Source organism: Mastacembelus armatus, chromosome 12 (assembly GCF_900324485.2).
Source record: "Mastacembelus armatus chromosome 12, fMasArm1.2, whole genome shotgun sequence".
Taxonomy (NCBI): domain Eukaryota; kingdom Metazoa; phylum Chordata; class Actinopteri; order Synbranchiformes; family Mastacembelidae; genus Mastacembelus; species Mastacembelus armatus.
This window is the reverse complement of record NC_046644.1, coordinates 17,090,445-17,105,124: the sequence shown is the minus strand read 5'-3', so window position 1 is coordinate 17,105,124 and position 14,680 is coordinate 17,090,445. Positions and strand designations below refer to the sequence as shown.

The following is a 14,680-nucleotide window of genomic DNA, read 5'->3' as shown; positions in this document are numbered from 1 at the left end:
AATTAAGAAGCAATAACTACTTGACAATTTTGTTTTCCTGTGTGCATGTAAAGAGGGGGGCTCTTACACTTACACTATGGTATCATTTAACATTTATTTTTTTATTTTAAATAATACAATAAATATACTACAAACGAACATTGGCTTTGGTAGAGTTACAGTTTCATCATTTTCTCTCCACTTCACAATTGTGGACATGACCTTTTTTTTTTTTTATTCATCTGTAGCACTGAAAAAAAAAAAAAAAACGGATGGATCCTGATGAATAAATTGTGGACTGGAGATCATGCCACTCTACAGAATTATAACAAGAGAAAAAACTTTACAATTTCATGCATACAGATAGGTTTTAATGCTTCAAAAGACATACAAGAGTGGATGGCCACAGTAAACTTGAATTTATTGACATAAAACCAATATATCTTCTATCCTCTTATCCTTACACAGGTTTGACAAGACTGTGAAAACAAACAGACAAACAGAAAATCTACAAATTAAAACAAAAACAACGGCAGCATTACTGCTGGTTCTGGAAATGTACAAAATTGCCATTTTTTTATTGAGAACAAAGTGTTAAATTTGGGTGTACGGCATCAAAATGAAAAATAAAGCCAAAGATCTACAAGCATATTGAGTTATCTTAACAGAAATGGTTCAAGTCACATATTTGAAGATAAAATAGGAAACAAAACAAACCTATGTATGAAGGGCTGTAAAAATTCTGTGGTAGATATTAGTGGTCATAAGCATAGAGAGTGCATAGTTGGAACAGAAGCATAATTACAATAAGGGCAAAAAAGTAGACCAACAAGCTAGTTCTGCTGGTGCATGAGCAAACTCTGATCTGGCTGCTGTGGTCAAATCAAGAAAAAGTTATTTTCATGTTTCTCACACAGAAAAATGGACTTCAAGCCACCACTGCAATTAAAGCTAAATATACTGTATATGTGAAAACCCCTTGGTGAAAAGGTTTTGGATTTATACATAAAAAATACTTTATACTATATCACTTTGGATGCTTTAGCCCAATCACAACATGTCCACATCTCAAATCCATCACTATGATGTGGCACAGATGATCCAACAGCAGGAGCCAAAAATACAGCATCTTAGAGCAAAGCCAACAGCGCCGTCTTAGCTTCCCTTCATTACTCCAACATTTGGCACAAACATTGGACATTTCCTATCTGTGTGGTCTGCTGAAGCACGAGATAACATACGGCACTATGCTGCATGGATCTGTGAGTGGATATGTAGGGAAATGGCATGCAGACGACAAAAATGGAAACAGTAAAGAACCACCTGCGTCAGATGCGGTGGTTTAGAGAGTCGAGGGGCTGCTGGTGATGAAACATTATCACTAAAATTTTCCTTTCATTCAAACAACACAAACTAGAAAAATACATAGCACCACAGAAGAAAGAAAATAGCACCTAGGTTTTTAATTTCTTTGTGTTTTCATTCATATGTGACATCATCTCCCATTGCATAGCCAGACAGATAAATATTTCTGGAAAAGAAACAAAAGCTGTTTATTAAGTTAAGGATATTGGCACCAAAGGTAGGTGTTCTGTTCAGAGGGCACAAAAGGAGGAATGTATTATTTTTGGTTTGTTATGCAAATCAACTGTCATATGAAATCACAGGGCTTGTTTTTGTCTTTTATTTCAATTTTGTTCTTAAATTACAACAAGATGTGCTCCACAACTGCAACAAGACAACTTACCAATTTTTTTTTTGTTTGTTTTTCAATTGACAAGTCAGATTTCCTCACTTTCAATATACGTCTACAATTTAGATGTTATCTCTGTATCCATTGTTTCCTACCTCACAATTAATAGTCACATGCATGTTTTGAAGCCAGAAGCAATTAACATTTCCAGGAAAAATATACAGAATGTACTTACAAACATAAATTTATATATTTTAATATACATACATATATATATATATATATATATGTATAGGAGAAAAGAGAATGGGGAGACAATTATGCACAAAGTTCCTGTAGTGAATGAGCAAACAAACCAACAAAAGAAGAGCGGAAAAGGGCAGGGAGATGAGAAAAACAAGAGATCAGAACTGAAGAAAACAAAAAAGCCAAATCAGATGGAGTCCATGGCAAATACTGCGACCGTCTGGAAGGACTGCAGCTCTCAGGGTCGCCCTTGTTGTTTGAGGCAGAAAGTCTAAATCAACAGTGATGACATGGGGCTATGGTTGCGTGTGGTGGTATATGTGAGTGTGAGTGTGTGGGGCAGGAGGCAGGATCTGACATCCAGTTTCAAAACTTGCATGTGATGGGAGAAGGCACGCTGAGGTTGAGGTTATTTCGTCTTCCTCTATTCCTATAGAATTTCACTGTATTTTCAACTTGATTTCATTTTACTTTCATACTTGTTGCTTTATGGAAAAAAAAAAGTTACTTTTGTACAAATAAAATTGTCCTATTCTGTTTTGTTTTTCATTTCTGAGAAAACAAAAACATGATTTTTTTCTCCATTTGCTCAGTAAACAGTCTTAGCCGATGAAACATACAGGGCCCACTTCAAATCCAAACTTCTGCGTGGAACCACCAAAATCGTTGAACATGATATCCACAAATGGCACCTGTTCCACCTTTGGTGTGTTGATCTCAAGTACTGTCTTTTCATAGCCCTTTTTCAACTGTCCAAGAGAAAAGACACCGCAGGGAGTGTTAGTGTGTGATAAAACCTTCCTTTGAGATTAAAACATTATGCATTTTTGCCCTCTTATTTACTGAGTCACTACAAAGACAACAGAAAAATCATTTCCTGACATTATTTGTCACCTCCATCCATAGAGAAGCATGCACGTCTCTTTAACTTACCGCACAGCCATCGACCAGGGCACGGATGTACGGATTGTTATCATATGACATCTCCTCATCGTTGGAGCCCAGGAAGCGGATAGCCTTGTCGTAGTTGTCCTGCTCCAGGTCGTGCCAGGCCACCGACTGGTAGCAGTTGTATGTCATGTTCTGTTTGGCTGCTGCACTCAGCAACCTCAAGAAAGTCATCTGGACAACGCCGATGGGGTTGCCCTCCGCATCCACGTAGGAGAGCTGCAAGAAATGCAGATGGAGGTAAGCTTCAAAACCGTAACACCAGGAGAAGGAACCAATGAAAGAAAGAAACTCAGGAGAAGATCTGAATACATACATATTGATTTTTTTTCTTGATTTGTACTACAATGACCATGTTCATAGTAATGACAGAAGATGGCAGCCTATGCAACTGTGTGGCTCACTGATGTATTTTTAATAGACGACAACAGAGCTCTGCGAGGCTTCATATGCACAGATAATTACTAGGCAGATCATTGTTGGTTTTGGTCTTTTCTTGGGAGTAATAAATACTAAATATTAAGAGCTTGTGTGTCACATGGAAATATGTGTAAATGTCTCCAGGGGAAAAACAAAACAATGGATCAGGTTGTGTTACTGTAGAGGGAGGACGGGGTAAGAACATTTTCAAGTCCTAGTGCCTGGAAGCTGTGCTAATGTGCAAGGCATGATGGGGGAAAAAAGTCTCCCTTCACAGTACAAAGACATGAGCATAACTAAACAGCTTATTAAAATCTTGTTTATGTAATTAGGTAAAATATTTAATCAATATGGTTAAATGATGGTAAAATGATGGAAATACATTACTGAACTCATACTCTATGTTACATGTGTGCAGTCGTTACTGTGTAATTTTGCTTTTCCAGTTCATGTTACAAAATACTGAGCTATTTCTCATTAAGCTGATTATGGTGCTTTGTAATCCTGACTGATAAGACAGACGATTCTGAACCACGCGCAGTTCAGTTTAATGTCCGTAAGTGACTCTCTGCATACCAACCATCAGAAATCCATTAGATCCACACGGTCGCTTCGTCTTTCAGACAAACGAGACTTACTGAGAGTCGAGCACATGCAGCATCAATGCCATGCAGCCAGAGCAGCAAACTGTGCTCTTCCTTGACTTGTTCTTGCACATAAGCAAATATTCACACAGACACGCAGGCACACTACAGCACACATTCACATACAAACCTAAAGTACTGACACTCAAGCTTGGCATTAATAGACAGCCAATCATTTTTTCATCTATTTTTGCAGGCTAATTAATCACAAGATATAAGATTTTGTTAGTTCTGAGTGTCAGCACCTTGGCTGGTGGTAAATACTGTATATACCACCATTCTCATGTTTCCATCTTTAGAGTGTCTGGATAGTCCCATGATTTTCTCATTTACCCAACCATTCTCCATCCACTCACTCCCTCCCCTGCAGAGCGTGTGGATCCAGCCTTACATCACCAGAGAAACATTACCTCTTTATCATCACAGCTGCAAGTCAACAGTGACCGAGTACCCAGAAGCCCCTGGGTGGTGACTGAGTGCCAGACCTGTTAGACTCAGAGTTTCCCTGCTGGATCTAAGTAGTGTTTAAGGATGACACTGGGAGTGTGAGTGCAGCTGAATGGCTGCAGCAGAGAAAGAATGACACTTATGTTTCCCCTCTTGTGGAGGATAGATGACCTGTTGTGGCAGATGTTGAGATCTTAAAATCTAATGCATAAGAAAGAGCAGTGTAAATTGATGTATTCACTCCTAAGCTTTTTTGTCCACCCTATTAAATTATCTATCTATGGCTATAAAAATGCTTCTTGAGTCATTGGAGTGTCAAGGCACACAGTCATTCTGAGGAGATGCTCTCTTAATGTAGCAGAGGTATGGCAGAGTGAATAATGCAGTCAGAAATGTCTGCAGTAAAACAGTAGTTCATTGTTTTCTATTTATTAAACTTCAAATACTGGGTGTTGCTATAACACAGGAAAATCTCACCTGAATGGCCTCCACACCTCTACCCCATTTAAGAGCATCACCAATGTTTCTGGACTGAAGGTGAGAGCAGCTCATGCTGAATCATGCACCACAATAACAACCAACAAAGCAAGGTGCCAATGTATATACATACTTTGTAGGGAAGAACCAGAACCATGCACAGCCTCAGACACACAGAGTCCAGGCCTCAGCCTGGACTCTGGGACCACAGGCACAGCCACTTACCAGGGAACCTCTCTTGTAGTGACTATACCATGTGCCTGGCGAGTCTTTGGGCCATTTTGCCATTTTGCTCTGTAAAATATAAAAGGCATTCAGGGAAGGGAAAAGGACTGGGGAAACTCGGGAGTCTGGCTTACCAGTTTACCACGTTTGAATTCACTGAACCAGGAGCCGGGATTTTCCTTTACCCAGGATGTGAGCCTAGCCTGGGGGGCATGGATCAACAGAGAGGCAGAGCGGGAGGAGGAAAAGACAGCAAGGTTAAAGAAAGGAAACAGATCTGACAGAAACACATCCACTCTCAGCTTTTTATTTTTCCCTTCTTGCTCCTCCTGTTTGTCCTCTGAGGAGTCTTGTAGACCTGAAACAGTATTCAGGAAGTTCAAGAACAGCAACTGGACCAGGGGTGAAGATTTTAGCAAGCCATTTTACCATTTTGTACAGTACAAACTGTAGCTCACAGTAAATTGCTGTTGAAAAATTCATGAGTACACAGTGATTAATTAAGAAATAGTCGCCTGCAAGGGGCTCTTATACCTTGGCCTTCATCCCTGCTGTTCAGTGTTGTGGAGCCATGATGCACTAACTTTGTTATGCCCTCAGAAATGGCCAACAGGGCACAGTTCCAATGGTCTCAGGCATGACAATGATAAATGTCTCTATAATTAGATAGCAGGGTTTGATATGGAACTGTCATCAATAGCTTAATGTGTTAATAAATGACAGGCCAGAGATCACATATTGCTGGGAGATTGCATATATTAGTCTCACGCTGCCTTGAAGGTGACCTTCAGTTGTTTTGAGTGTACTGTGCACAGGAAGAAATATATCCTCCCAGGAACTCTCTCTTTTTCTTGACTCCATGACAGCATGACTAGCTTTGTGATTATGGCTGTATAGTACGTGGACAGTATAACTATGTGCTCTTATAATAACTGTGCCAATGTAAACGCACGTGGGAGTGTTTTTGGTCCCAGTGCAAAGACTGGCAGCCCAGGCTTTCCTTTTCACCCCTAATACAAATGAGAGCAGCCCATCACCAGCATGCTATAAAAAAAGTCTGCTTCATTATTCTGAGCTTAAGCAAACTCCTGCTCCTCTGAGGCTTGGTGAGTGGGATCATTAAAATGGCTGCAGCACTGTGCTATTATACAACCCCCAACTTGTCAAAGACAGTGTTCTCAGTGTTTCACTATGCTGCTACTCTCCACTCCTATAACCTCTCTTGCATAATGAACCAAAAATCTTGTCAATGTGCCTGTCACCTGTCAAAGGTTTTTAAAGGTCCTTTCTAAAAATTGCAATAAAACAACAGAGTATGGATGAATTAGAGTCAGTGCATATGTTGAATGATGGAGTTGTCTCACTGCAGTTACCAACTGTCAGAACTAAACAAAACATAGTATGTTTGTTAAATAACTTGGGCCCTTATGGGAAGAGCATGGAGTCCTAGTGAGTCATATCCCACATCTTCCTCATAACAAAGTCACTAGGTAATCTCACTGAGGCTAATTATCTGTCTATCTTAAACAGAGTTATTCCTGCAAACAAACCTGTTTTGAGATAGTTGAATTATTTATACACCATGCTCCACAGTTAGACCCAGACATGAGGAACTAGAGAATCATTCACTCATGTGGAGTGTTCTGTAAAACTGTACACCTTTACTGTCAATCAAATCACAAAATGGAAAAAAAATGCTAAAAACATTTGTCTAGTACTATCCCCGACTTTTCTGCTTACTGTAATTTCAACCTGTGTGTGCATTTGTGTGTTTGGCTACATGGGGCCAGACTTACCCCTTCAGACTTCTTATCTGGGAAGATGCAGCTCTCTCCACCTGCTGTGAAGTTGCAATAAACCTTGAAGGAGTCCCGAGAGCAGCCCTGGTTTGGATCAATCCAGTACTCACCTGGAGGGATGGAGATAGGGGAGCGAGAGTATAATCATGTGATATGAAGCTTAGCCTGACCCTCTTCAGGTCAAAGCAATGTCTGCTGTTGTATGGCCTGTGCTGAGTATATATAATGCATGTGTCTACAGTATGTCTGAACTATCAGTCTGTATTGTGTCTATATCATGCCCTACAGAATAATTCACCAAGTCCTTTAAAAATCAGGCTGTTAAATATTGTCTTAACTGGTGTTTTTCACTAAATTCATCATTAAAAGTTAATACGCACAGTTTGAGATATTATAATAACATTGAGATTCCTGTAGTTTGGCCTCATCATTCAGAGATGGAACATTATACAGAGATTTAAATACTTGTATGAACTAGTCCATATATAAATGGAGGTACCATGCAGTTATGATGGATTAGTGACTGAAATTTCCAAAATGCAGTGTGTAATAATGATTGACATTTAACTCTAGGTTAAAATGAATGATTACTTACATTGTCAATAAATCTGCTTAGTATTTTTTCAATCAATTGATTAATCATTTGTTCTTTAAAATGTCAGACAAGATCACCTTTTCTTCACTATAGCTATATAGCTGCTGGGTGAGACATCATTTCAGTGCAGAAATTAAAAAGTGGGAAGGAAACAGCCAACAGATCTCATGCCTCAGTTTAGATGTAATGTGATACAAACCATCAGGGAAATCAGGGTGGCAAAGCTGGAGGTCCTTGCAGGTACGAGCAGGATTGCTCTGTGTACCCATGGGGTGCTTCATCTGCTCAATCTCCAGCTTAAGAGAGTTCAGTGAGCCAAAGATTTCCTCCATGCCATCGTCATAGTCCTTGTAGTTGGCATCTACGGGTGCGTCGTCCATCACCTGGCTAGCATCAATGTTCCTACGTGCTCTGCCCTTAATGGGAGCTTGGATGGGGAGTGGGTGGATGACATCGCCAGGAGGGCCCTGATATGTAGAGACGAAATGAGGAGAGATAAAGGTGGTAATGATATAAACGTCCATAAAACCAAAGAGGAAATGACTTACACTAAGAATAACACGCAAAAATGTTACAATTCAAATGACTAGTGCGTATTCTTACAGGAGGGCCAGGAGGTCCAGGTGAACCAGACTCTCCCTTAGGTCCAGTTTGACCCTGAGCAGAACAAATTAGAGAAACAATTCATTGGTGATTGACAAAATAATATTTATTTATGTCATGATGAATACCTGTTATTGTTTGATAGAATTCAGATTTCAATAAAACACTTACTGCTGAACCTTTAGCTCCTTTGGGACCAGGAGGACCCTAGAGACACAAAGATGACCAAGTAATTGGCCTGGGCATGCTACTGAGTGTTATACATTCTATATTACAACAAGTACAATGAGCACAGTCTTACAGGCAATCCAGGAGGACCAATAGGACCAAGTGGACCGGAGGGACCAGAAATACCCTAAAAGAAAAATAGAAACCATGAATCCCTAACTGGCATGAGTAATATTAAAAGTATTGACTACATTTCACTTTGTTAAATTCAGAACTGATCATACATATAAAGAAAACTATCAATAACTTTCAGTGGGTTGACTCTTGGCACAAATAGTGCTGCTATTCAGCAACACTTGCAGTCTGTGTTTTCGTATGGAGAAAATACAATGTGTGAATGTAATGTGGTTTTATTTACTTACATTTTCTCCTTTGAGACCAGGTGTTCCTGGAGGACCAGGAAGACCTCTGTCACCCTTTTCTCCCTGTTCACCTGAGGGTCCAATAAGACCAATAAGACCCGGATGACCCTGAAGGCAAAGAATAACACACACATATTATCAATGCAAGTGTCAATAACACACCACTGCAAACATTAGCCCTATAATATATCTATCTGGCACACCCTCTAATCATCAGGGTAACGATCTCTTGGCTAGAGGCTAACAACAGATTTAATCAATGTGTTAGTAAATAGGTCTATTTGTCTTCGTTGTAGTATTCACTGTAGTTTATGCTCAACATCACAACATTCACATCAGTTGAGTAGGTGATGGAGCAGCTCACCTTTTCTCCTTTGATGCCAGAATCTCCTTTCAAACCAGGTAAACCAGGAGGACCCTGTAAGAGAAATGTCATATTAGAAAGGAGAGAACAGTTAAATATGAAATCAGTTCACCCACACACATTATGTAAAACATCTCAGTTCCGAGGTCAGGAACGACTTCTACTCACCATGGGTCCAGGAGGTCCATCTGGGCCTGGAGGACCAGGCAGACCTTGCTCCCCCTGCACAAAAATACAAATTACATAGGGTTTTAGCCCCTGGAAAACACTGATTTCTATAATTAGCACAGCTCTTAAACATTAATGCAAATCTGCTTTTCATGCTTTGCATAACATAAATCACTGTATGACTCTATAATGAGGGTGAAAGTAAGAAACACTACTTACAACTGGGCCTGGGATACCTCTTAGGCCTTCAGAACCAGGCTTGCCAGGAGATCCTTGAGGGCCAACAGGGCCTGTCTTTCCTTGGGGACCTTCCAAGCCAGGCTCTCCCTTTACACAGAAACAGGACACACACAAACTGTTTGATTCTTGCTTGTTTGTTGGTTACTTGACATTATTGGTTTAGTAACTAAAGAAAAAAAGCCAGAGACTTAAAATTTTGAAATACTGTGTAATACTATTTTGTACTCAATATTTTACCTTGGCTCCCTTCTCCCCTTGCCTTCCCTCGGGTCCTGCTGGTCCAGGGGGTCCCTTTTTAAAAATAGATGGCAAGAGAATAACATTATTAAACAAAACAGCATTTTAACATCGATAACATTCTGCTAGGATGGGGAAGAGAGAGTGGAGGACAGTACTTACTCTCTTTCCTGGTGGACCAGAGGGACCAGACTCTCCAGTGGGTCCAGGTGAACCCTAGTTTATAATTTCAAAAATTACAATGTTAATGTTTCAGTAATGACACTTGGTACTGTGAAACAGTGACATGTTTGGTTGGTACACAACACTTACAGGCTGACCAGGCTCTCCATCATCTCCCTTGTCACCAGGTGGACCATCTAACCCCTGCATCAGATGTGAATGCAGAATTGCATGAAAACAAGTTTTTAAGTATAGCATTTATACTGCGTTTATACAGTTCATTCACAGTTTAGGTAATGACTCATGTCATACGTACGGCAGGACCAGGCTCTCCAGGGGGGCCAGGATCACCAGGGAAACCACTTGGACCCTGAAATAAATAAAAGTCTTGTTACATTTTTTTTTTTTCACAAGGCCTCCTGTACAAGGTAAAACTGGTAGAGAGTTCATTGTTTTGTCATATAAATTTTTGTGGATTAGAACTTACAGGGCTGCCTTTGGGACCATCATCTCCAGGGGGACCCTTAGGACCAGGAGGTCCTGCTGCACCAGCTGGACCAGCCTCTCCCTTCTCACCCCGTTCTCCTCTTGGACCCTGAAATAATTTACGGTACATTAGCAATTCCAATTTGAAATTTGTGGTAGAAAAAACGCAGAAAATGGCAAAGAAAGAGAAACTTACTGGTGGACCAACTTCTCCCTGAAGACCAGGTTCTCCTGTTTCACCAGCATCTCCCTAATAAAATAGAGATGGAGAGAGAGAGAGGGGGGAAAGACGTATAGGGATATTAGGGTTAGAGAGACACATATATCATCAGAAAGGCTATGTGTTGACCCAACATGGCTCTAAAAGTCCCATCCTTTACAGCAGATCTCACTGTCCCTGTACCCTTGTCACTCAAATAGGGATAGAAAGAGATGACACAAGAGATTTAAATCCATCAAGTGCAGGCAGATTGGGTGGCTGGAGCAAAGAGGGCACTAACCTCACTGTTCTCCCTGAACCCTGTTCATATATTTTGTCATCTTCCTGCCTTATTGGATAGTTGCCCTGTTGACTCACCTATACACTAGGCACTGTCGTTAGTCACTGTCTAGCCTACTGTCCTCCGTGCTGTGGTTTATTGCAGATACACTCTGCCACACCTGTGCAATGACAAGCTGTGTGGTGGTGTGTTATGATAAGCATATCCAGATTTTCTCTAGCATGAACAACAGCTCTGTATTGTGAACATCAACCAGTGCTCTAAAGTAAAGAGTATATGGCTGTCTTCCAAAACCTCTCCTCTTCTTGTCAAGAAATCCACTCTAAGTAGTTGCTACGCCTAAAAGCATGACTGATCCTCCTGTATTAGGAGTGTACACTGCTCTTTATTCAATATTGCATTTCTGAGAAGCCCTGCAAGAGTCTCGACTCTATCCTTATGACAACCTGATCATACCAAAGGGCTGATGGTTAAAGCTGCTGAGAACTCAGAAACAGGGCGTAAAAGACAACTGCTCATCACTTGTTATATGAAGACAGAAAACCTGAGCAGGCTAATAAAATGGCAGATCAGCTACAGCATGATTGAAAAAAAAAAAAAAAAAAAAAGCAGCACGGTGTTTGCACTGGTGAAGGACAGGCTATCCTCAGGGAGATTATAAAGGACCAAAGGTGATTCTATTGACTAAACGAGATAAAAGAAATCACACCATCACTATGGATGGAAAGTGATGAAGTGCACTGCTGTCCAGCAGCTGCATGATGAAATGGCAGGGACAAATAAGAGTGGGAGCCGATTTTATGAGAGCTGCCTTTAATAATACAGTTATCATCTAGAATTGCAAGTATGGTGGCTTTGAGTATTTATTCAAACTCTTCACTCATCACCAGTACTGTTGGGGTGGCAGCCTGTTCATTTGACTTACTATCCATCTATCACTGCAACAGGTGATCATGTCCCGTTTAAAAGGGTATTATCTAAATACGCATATATGTAGTAATAATTGTCACAAAAACCTTGTAAAAAGATATTCACAGTCTTCAACACACAGCACTCAAACAAACTGCTAGCACACTAATTCTGCCTCTTCAAAACTGTTATAAAACCAGTCAACCAGATAAGGACTGTATTCCCTCTATCATATGCAGGTTAGAATGTAAAATGTGTCAGATACCATACTGATCTAGAATTCATGAGATCAAACCCCTTTTGTTGTCTTGTCTACCTCTCTGGAAAAAAATACATGAACACAATATTTACATATGGAAAATTCAAATCTAAAGACAGACAGATTGAATCCAGGATGGTTTAACTTTGGAAGGTGTAGAGTCTTAGAACACATATGTCCAGCATCACAAATGTGACTGAAATGTAGTATTCATATGGTGAAAGTAGACAGACCTTTTCTCCAACAGCACCAGGGTTTCCAATGCCACCAGGAGGTCCCTGAGGGCCATCAGCACCTGGAGGTCCTGAAGGACCTCTGGGACCAGGGGGACCAGGTGGACCCTACAGGGAAGACAATTCCATTAAACACTTTCACCTTTATATTGTTTGTAATGCCAGGTACTGAATAATACCACATGCAGTTCAATACATATAAACATATAAACTTGTTAAGATCATACCATTTGACCAACATCTCCAGTTTCTCCTTTCTCACCAGGTGGACCAGGCAAGCCCTGAGGAGTGTGCAGAGGATTTAATTATATTTTCCCAGTGACTCTTGATAACGTTTCACCACAGTTTAAATTTTTATTGTAGTCTGCACCTGCAGCCCTGCTGGGCCTGGAGGTCCAGGGAATCCTCTTGCTCCTTCATCACCTTTCTGGCCAAACAGACCCTGCTGACCTCTGGGACCAGGCTCACCATCTGCACCCTGCACAATGTGACAGATAAAGTGTCTGCAGTCAGGAAATACAAACACTGGTTACACTGTTGGCCTAACAGATACAATATGTAAGTCCATTAATAATCCTAATACATAACCCAAAGTTGAAACATACAGCAGGACCAGGTGCTCCAACAGGTCCTTGAGGGCCAGTGGGACCAGGTGGACCCTGCAGAGGAGAAAGAAGAAATAAAGGTAACAATTTTATCTGTCTCCATTTAAAACCAATGTATAACACAAGCAAACTAGATTAGCCTCTCAATCCATAGAAGTAACATAACAAATAAATAGCAATTTTTCTCTAATGCTGTCAACTTACATGTTCTCCTTTGTCACCCTTGCTTCCTTTCTGGCCTGGCTCTCCAATCTCTCCCTAAAGAAAAAAGAAAATCAAAGAGTGAAATCAAAACAGAAAAAACTAACAGTTCAAAGTAATGCAACAAGTGAGACCAATTGCTCCTCGGAACACAGGATTGCAATTAAAGCACAATAAAATACACACTCAACTAAATTTCAACATTTTTAAGAGATCAATTACATCACTCCTTTTCTGACAAATATAGCTCACATCTGAGGGGGGCTAATCATGATGGTTGAGTCACTAGTGCTACTTACAGCCAAAATAGAATAGATAATTAGTCACATTTCCAACTGCTTGTGCCAGAATTCCCAGAATGAAGAACTTTGCACCATTCTGTCAAAGCCTCCACATGCTGTGGGTGTTTGGAGAAATAATGCTAATAACTACCAAAGCCAAAGGCATTTACTTTTGGATTTGAGTCAGACAATGCTCTTTGTGAGGCACTATCTTAAATAAAGGCTTCAGAGTTGTCTGTTCCCAGTGGACAGGACTTATAACGAGAAAGTGTCTGAATGTGTGTAAACATTAGCTTGAGAGATCTTTTTTATCTACATGGCAAATACCCTCCATATTCTCTGAGTCCGTCTACACCGCAGGGACCATTGTGAGGCCAGTTAAGAACTGAAACATTCTTCAAAGGATAAGAGATTGTCCTCTGAGTATCTCCATAGCTGATCATCCGGCAAATGTTTTTAGAGGGGGTGAGATGTTCTACCTTGTGAATATTAAAGGGTGACTTTCACATATTCTATCACTGCCATGAAATCCATCCCTCATCTCTGTTTGTACAAAAAGGTACAAAGGAAAAGGTTTGTCTTTTAAAGATCTGTTAATCGATGCAAATGGTGTCAGACAAATTCCCCTTAGAGAGTTTAAGGTCACAGAGAAATACGCAAAAGGAGTCCAAATGTAATGTTTAGTGTATTTGTAGGCTGGTATACGTTCCTGTACTATACAGTATATTAGAGTGTGTGTGTTGCAGAGTGCTAAAAAAAACAAACAGAAAGCTTCAGTGCATCCTGAATTTATTATATTTCCCTTAAATTGCACATGGAAAAAACACAAAAAGTTAATTCACCTTGTCTCCATCCTCTCCAGGTGGTCCAGGAGGGCCTCCAGGCCCTGGTAGACCCACAGGTCCCTGTATACCATCTCTTCCAGCAGGGCCTTGAAGACCTTTCTCTCCCTAAAATTTGTTCATAGTATAACAGAGTTGTCAGTTAAGTTTAATCTGTTTAGACTTTTTCTAATGTCTCAGAAATCAAAAAAAAAAAAAAAATCATGTTCTCACAGGTCCACCCTTCTCTCCAGCAGGGCCAGGAGGTCCCTGGGGGCCAGGGCGTCCAGGAAGACCTGTAGGTCCAGCAGGTCCAGCAGGACCTCGCTCACCAGGAGAACCCTACGGCACAACAGAGTTAGTTATCAGAATAAATCAGTAAAAATAAAGCATCAAGGGTTTAAAAGAAACAAAATTTTAGGCACATCATCCCTACAGGACGACCTGACTTATGTAACTAGCACACTGTGCATACCATTAAATTATGTAATTTCTGAGGGTGGAAACTTTACTACAAAGACAATTCCCAGAGATTACAACAAAATATG

The 14,680-nt window shown here is 40.4% G+C and overlaps 1 protein-coding gene across 2 annotated transcripts in view; it reads right to left on the bottom strand.

The window, feature by feature from the left end:
- Nucleotides 1-375: 375 nt before the first annotated feature.
- Nucleotides 376-14,680, bottom strand: part of col5a1 (procollagen, type V, alpha 1) — a 66,570-nt gene continuing 52,265 nt past the window's right edge. The window contains exons 42-66 of one of the 2 annotated variants that reach the window (XM_026298285.1): nucleotides 14,367-14,474; nucleotides 14,154-14,261; nucleotides 13,034-13,087; nucleotides 12,830-12,883; nucleotides 12,595-12,702; nucleotides 12,452-12,505; nucleotides 12,225-12,332; nucleotides 10,520-10,573; nucleotides 10,325-10,432; nucleotides 10,154-10,207; nucleotides 9,988-10,041; nucleotides 9,838-9,891; nucleotides 9,676-9,729; nucleotides 9,418-9,525; nucleotides 9,199-9,252; nucleotides 9,031-9,084; nucleotides 8,667-8,774; nucleotides 8,378-8,431; nucleotides 8,248-8,283; nucleotides 8,077-8,130; nucleotides 7,673-7,940; nucleotides 6,876-6,988; nucleotides 5,214-5,282; nucleotides 2,852-3,085; nucleotides 376-2,667 (exon numbers count right to left, since the gene is read on the bottom strand). In XM_026298285.1, coding sequence (XP_026154070.1) covers nucleotides 2,521-2,667; nucleotides 2,852-3,085; nucleotides 5,214-5,282; nucleotides 6,876-6,988; nucleotides 7,673-7,940; nucleotides 8,077-8,130; nucleotides 8,248-8,283; nucleotides 8,378-8,431; nucleotides 8,667-8,774; nucleotides 9,031-9,084; nucleotides 9,199-9,252; nucleotides 9,418-9,525; nucleotides 9,676-9,729; nucleotides 9,838-9,891; nucleotides 9,988-10,041; nucleotides 10,154-10,207; nucleotides 10,325-10,432; nucleotides 10,520-10,573; nucleotides 12,225-12,332; nucleotides 12,452-12,505; nucleotides 12,595-12,702; nucleotides 12,830-12,883; nucleotides 13,034-13,087; nucleotides 14,154-14,261; nucleotides 14,367-14,474 — 2,271 coding nt within the window. In that variant the 3' untranslated portion in view covers nucleotides 376-2,520. Of the gene's footprint in view, nucleotides 2,668-2,851; nucleotides 3,086-5,079; nucleotides 5,149-5,213; nucleotides 5,283-6,875; nucleotides 6,989-7,672; nucleotides 7,941-8,076; nucleotides 8,131-8,247; nucleotides 8,284-8,377; nucleotides 8,432-8,666; nucleotides 8,775-9,030; nucleotides 9,085-9,198; nucleotides 9,253-9,417; nucleotides 9,526-9,675; nucleotides 9,730-9,837; nucleotides 9,892-9,987; nucleotides 10,042-10,153; nucleotides 10,208-10,324; nucleotides 10,433-10,519; nucleotides 10,574-12,224; nucleotides 12,333-12,451; nucleotides 12,506-12,594; nucleotides 12,703-12,829; nucleotides 12,884-13,033; nucleotides 13,088-14,153; nucleotides 14,262-14,366; nucleotides 14,475-14,680 lie in introns of both variants that reach the window. The other variant, XM_026298286.1, reaches the window with a different exon arrangement.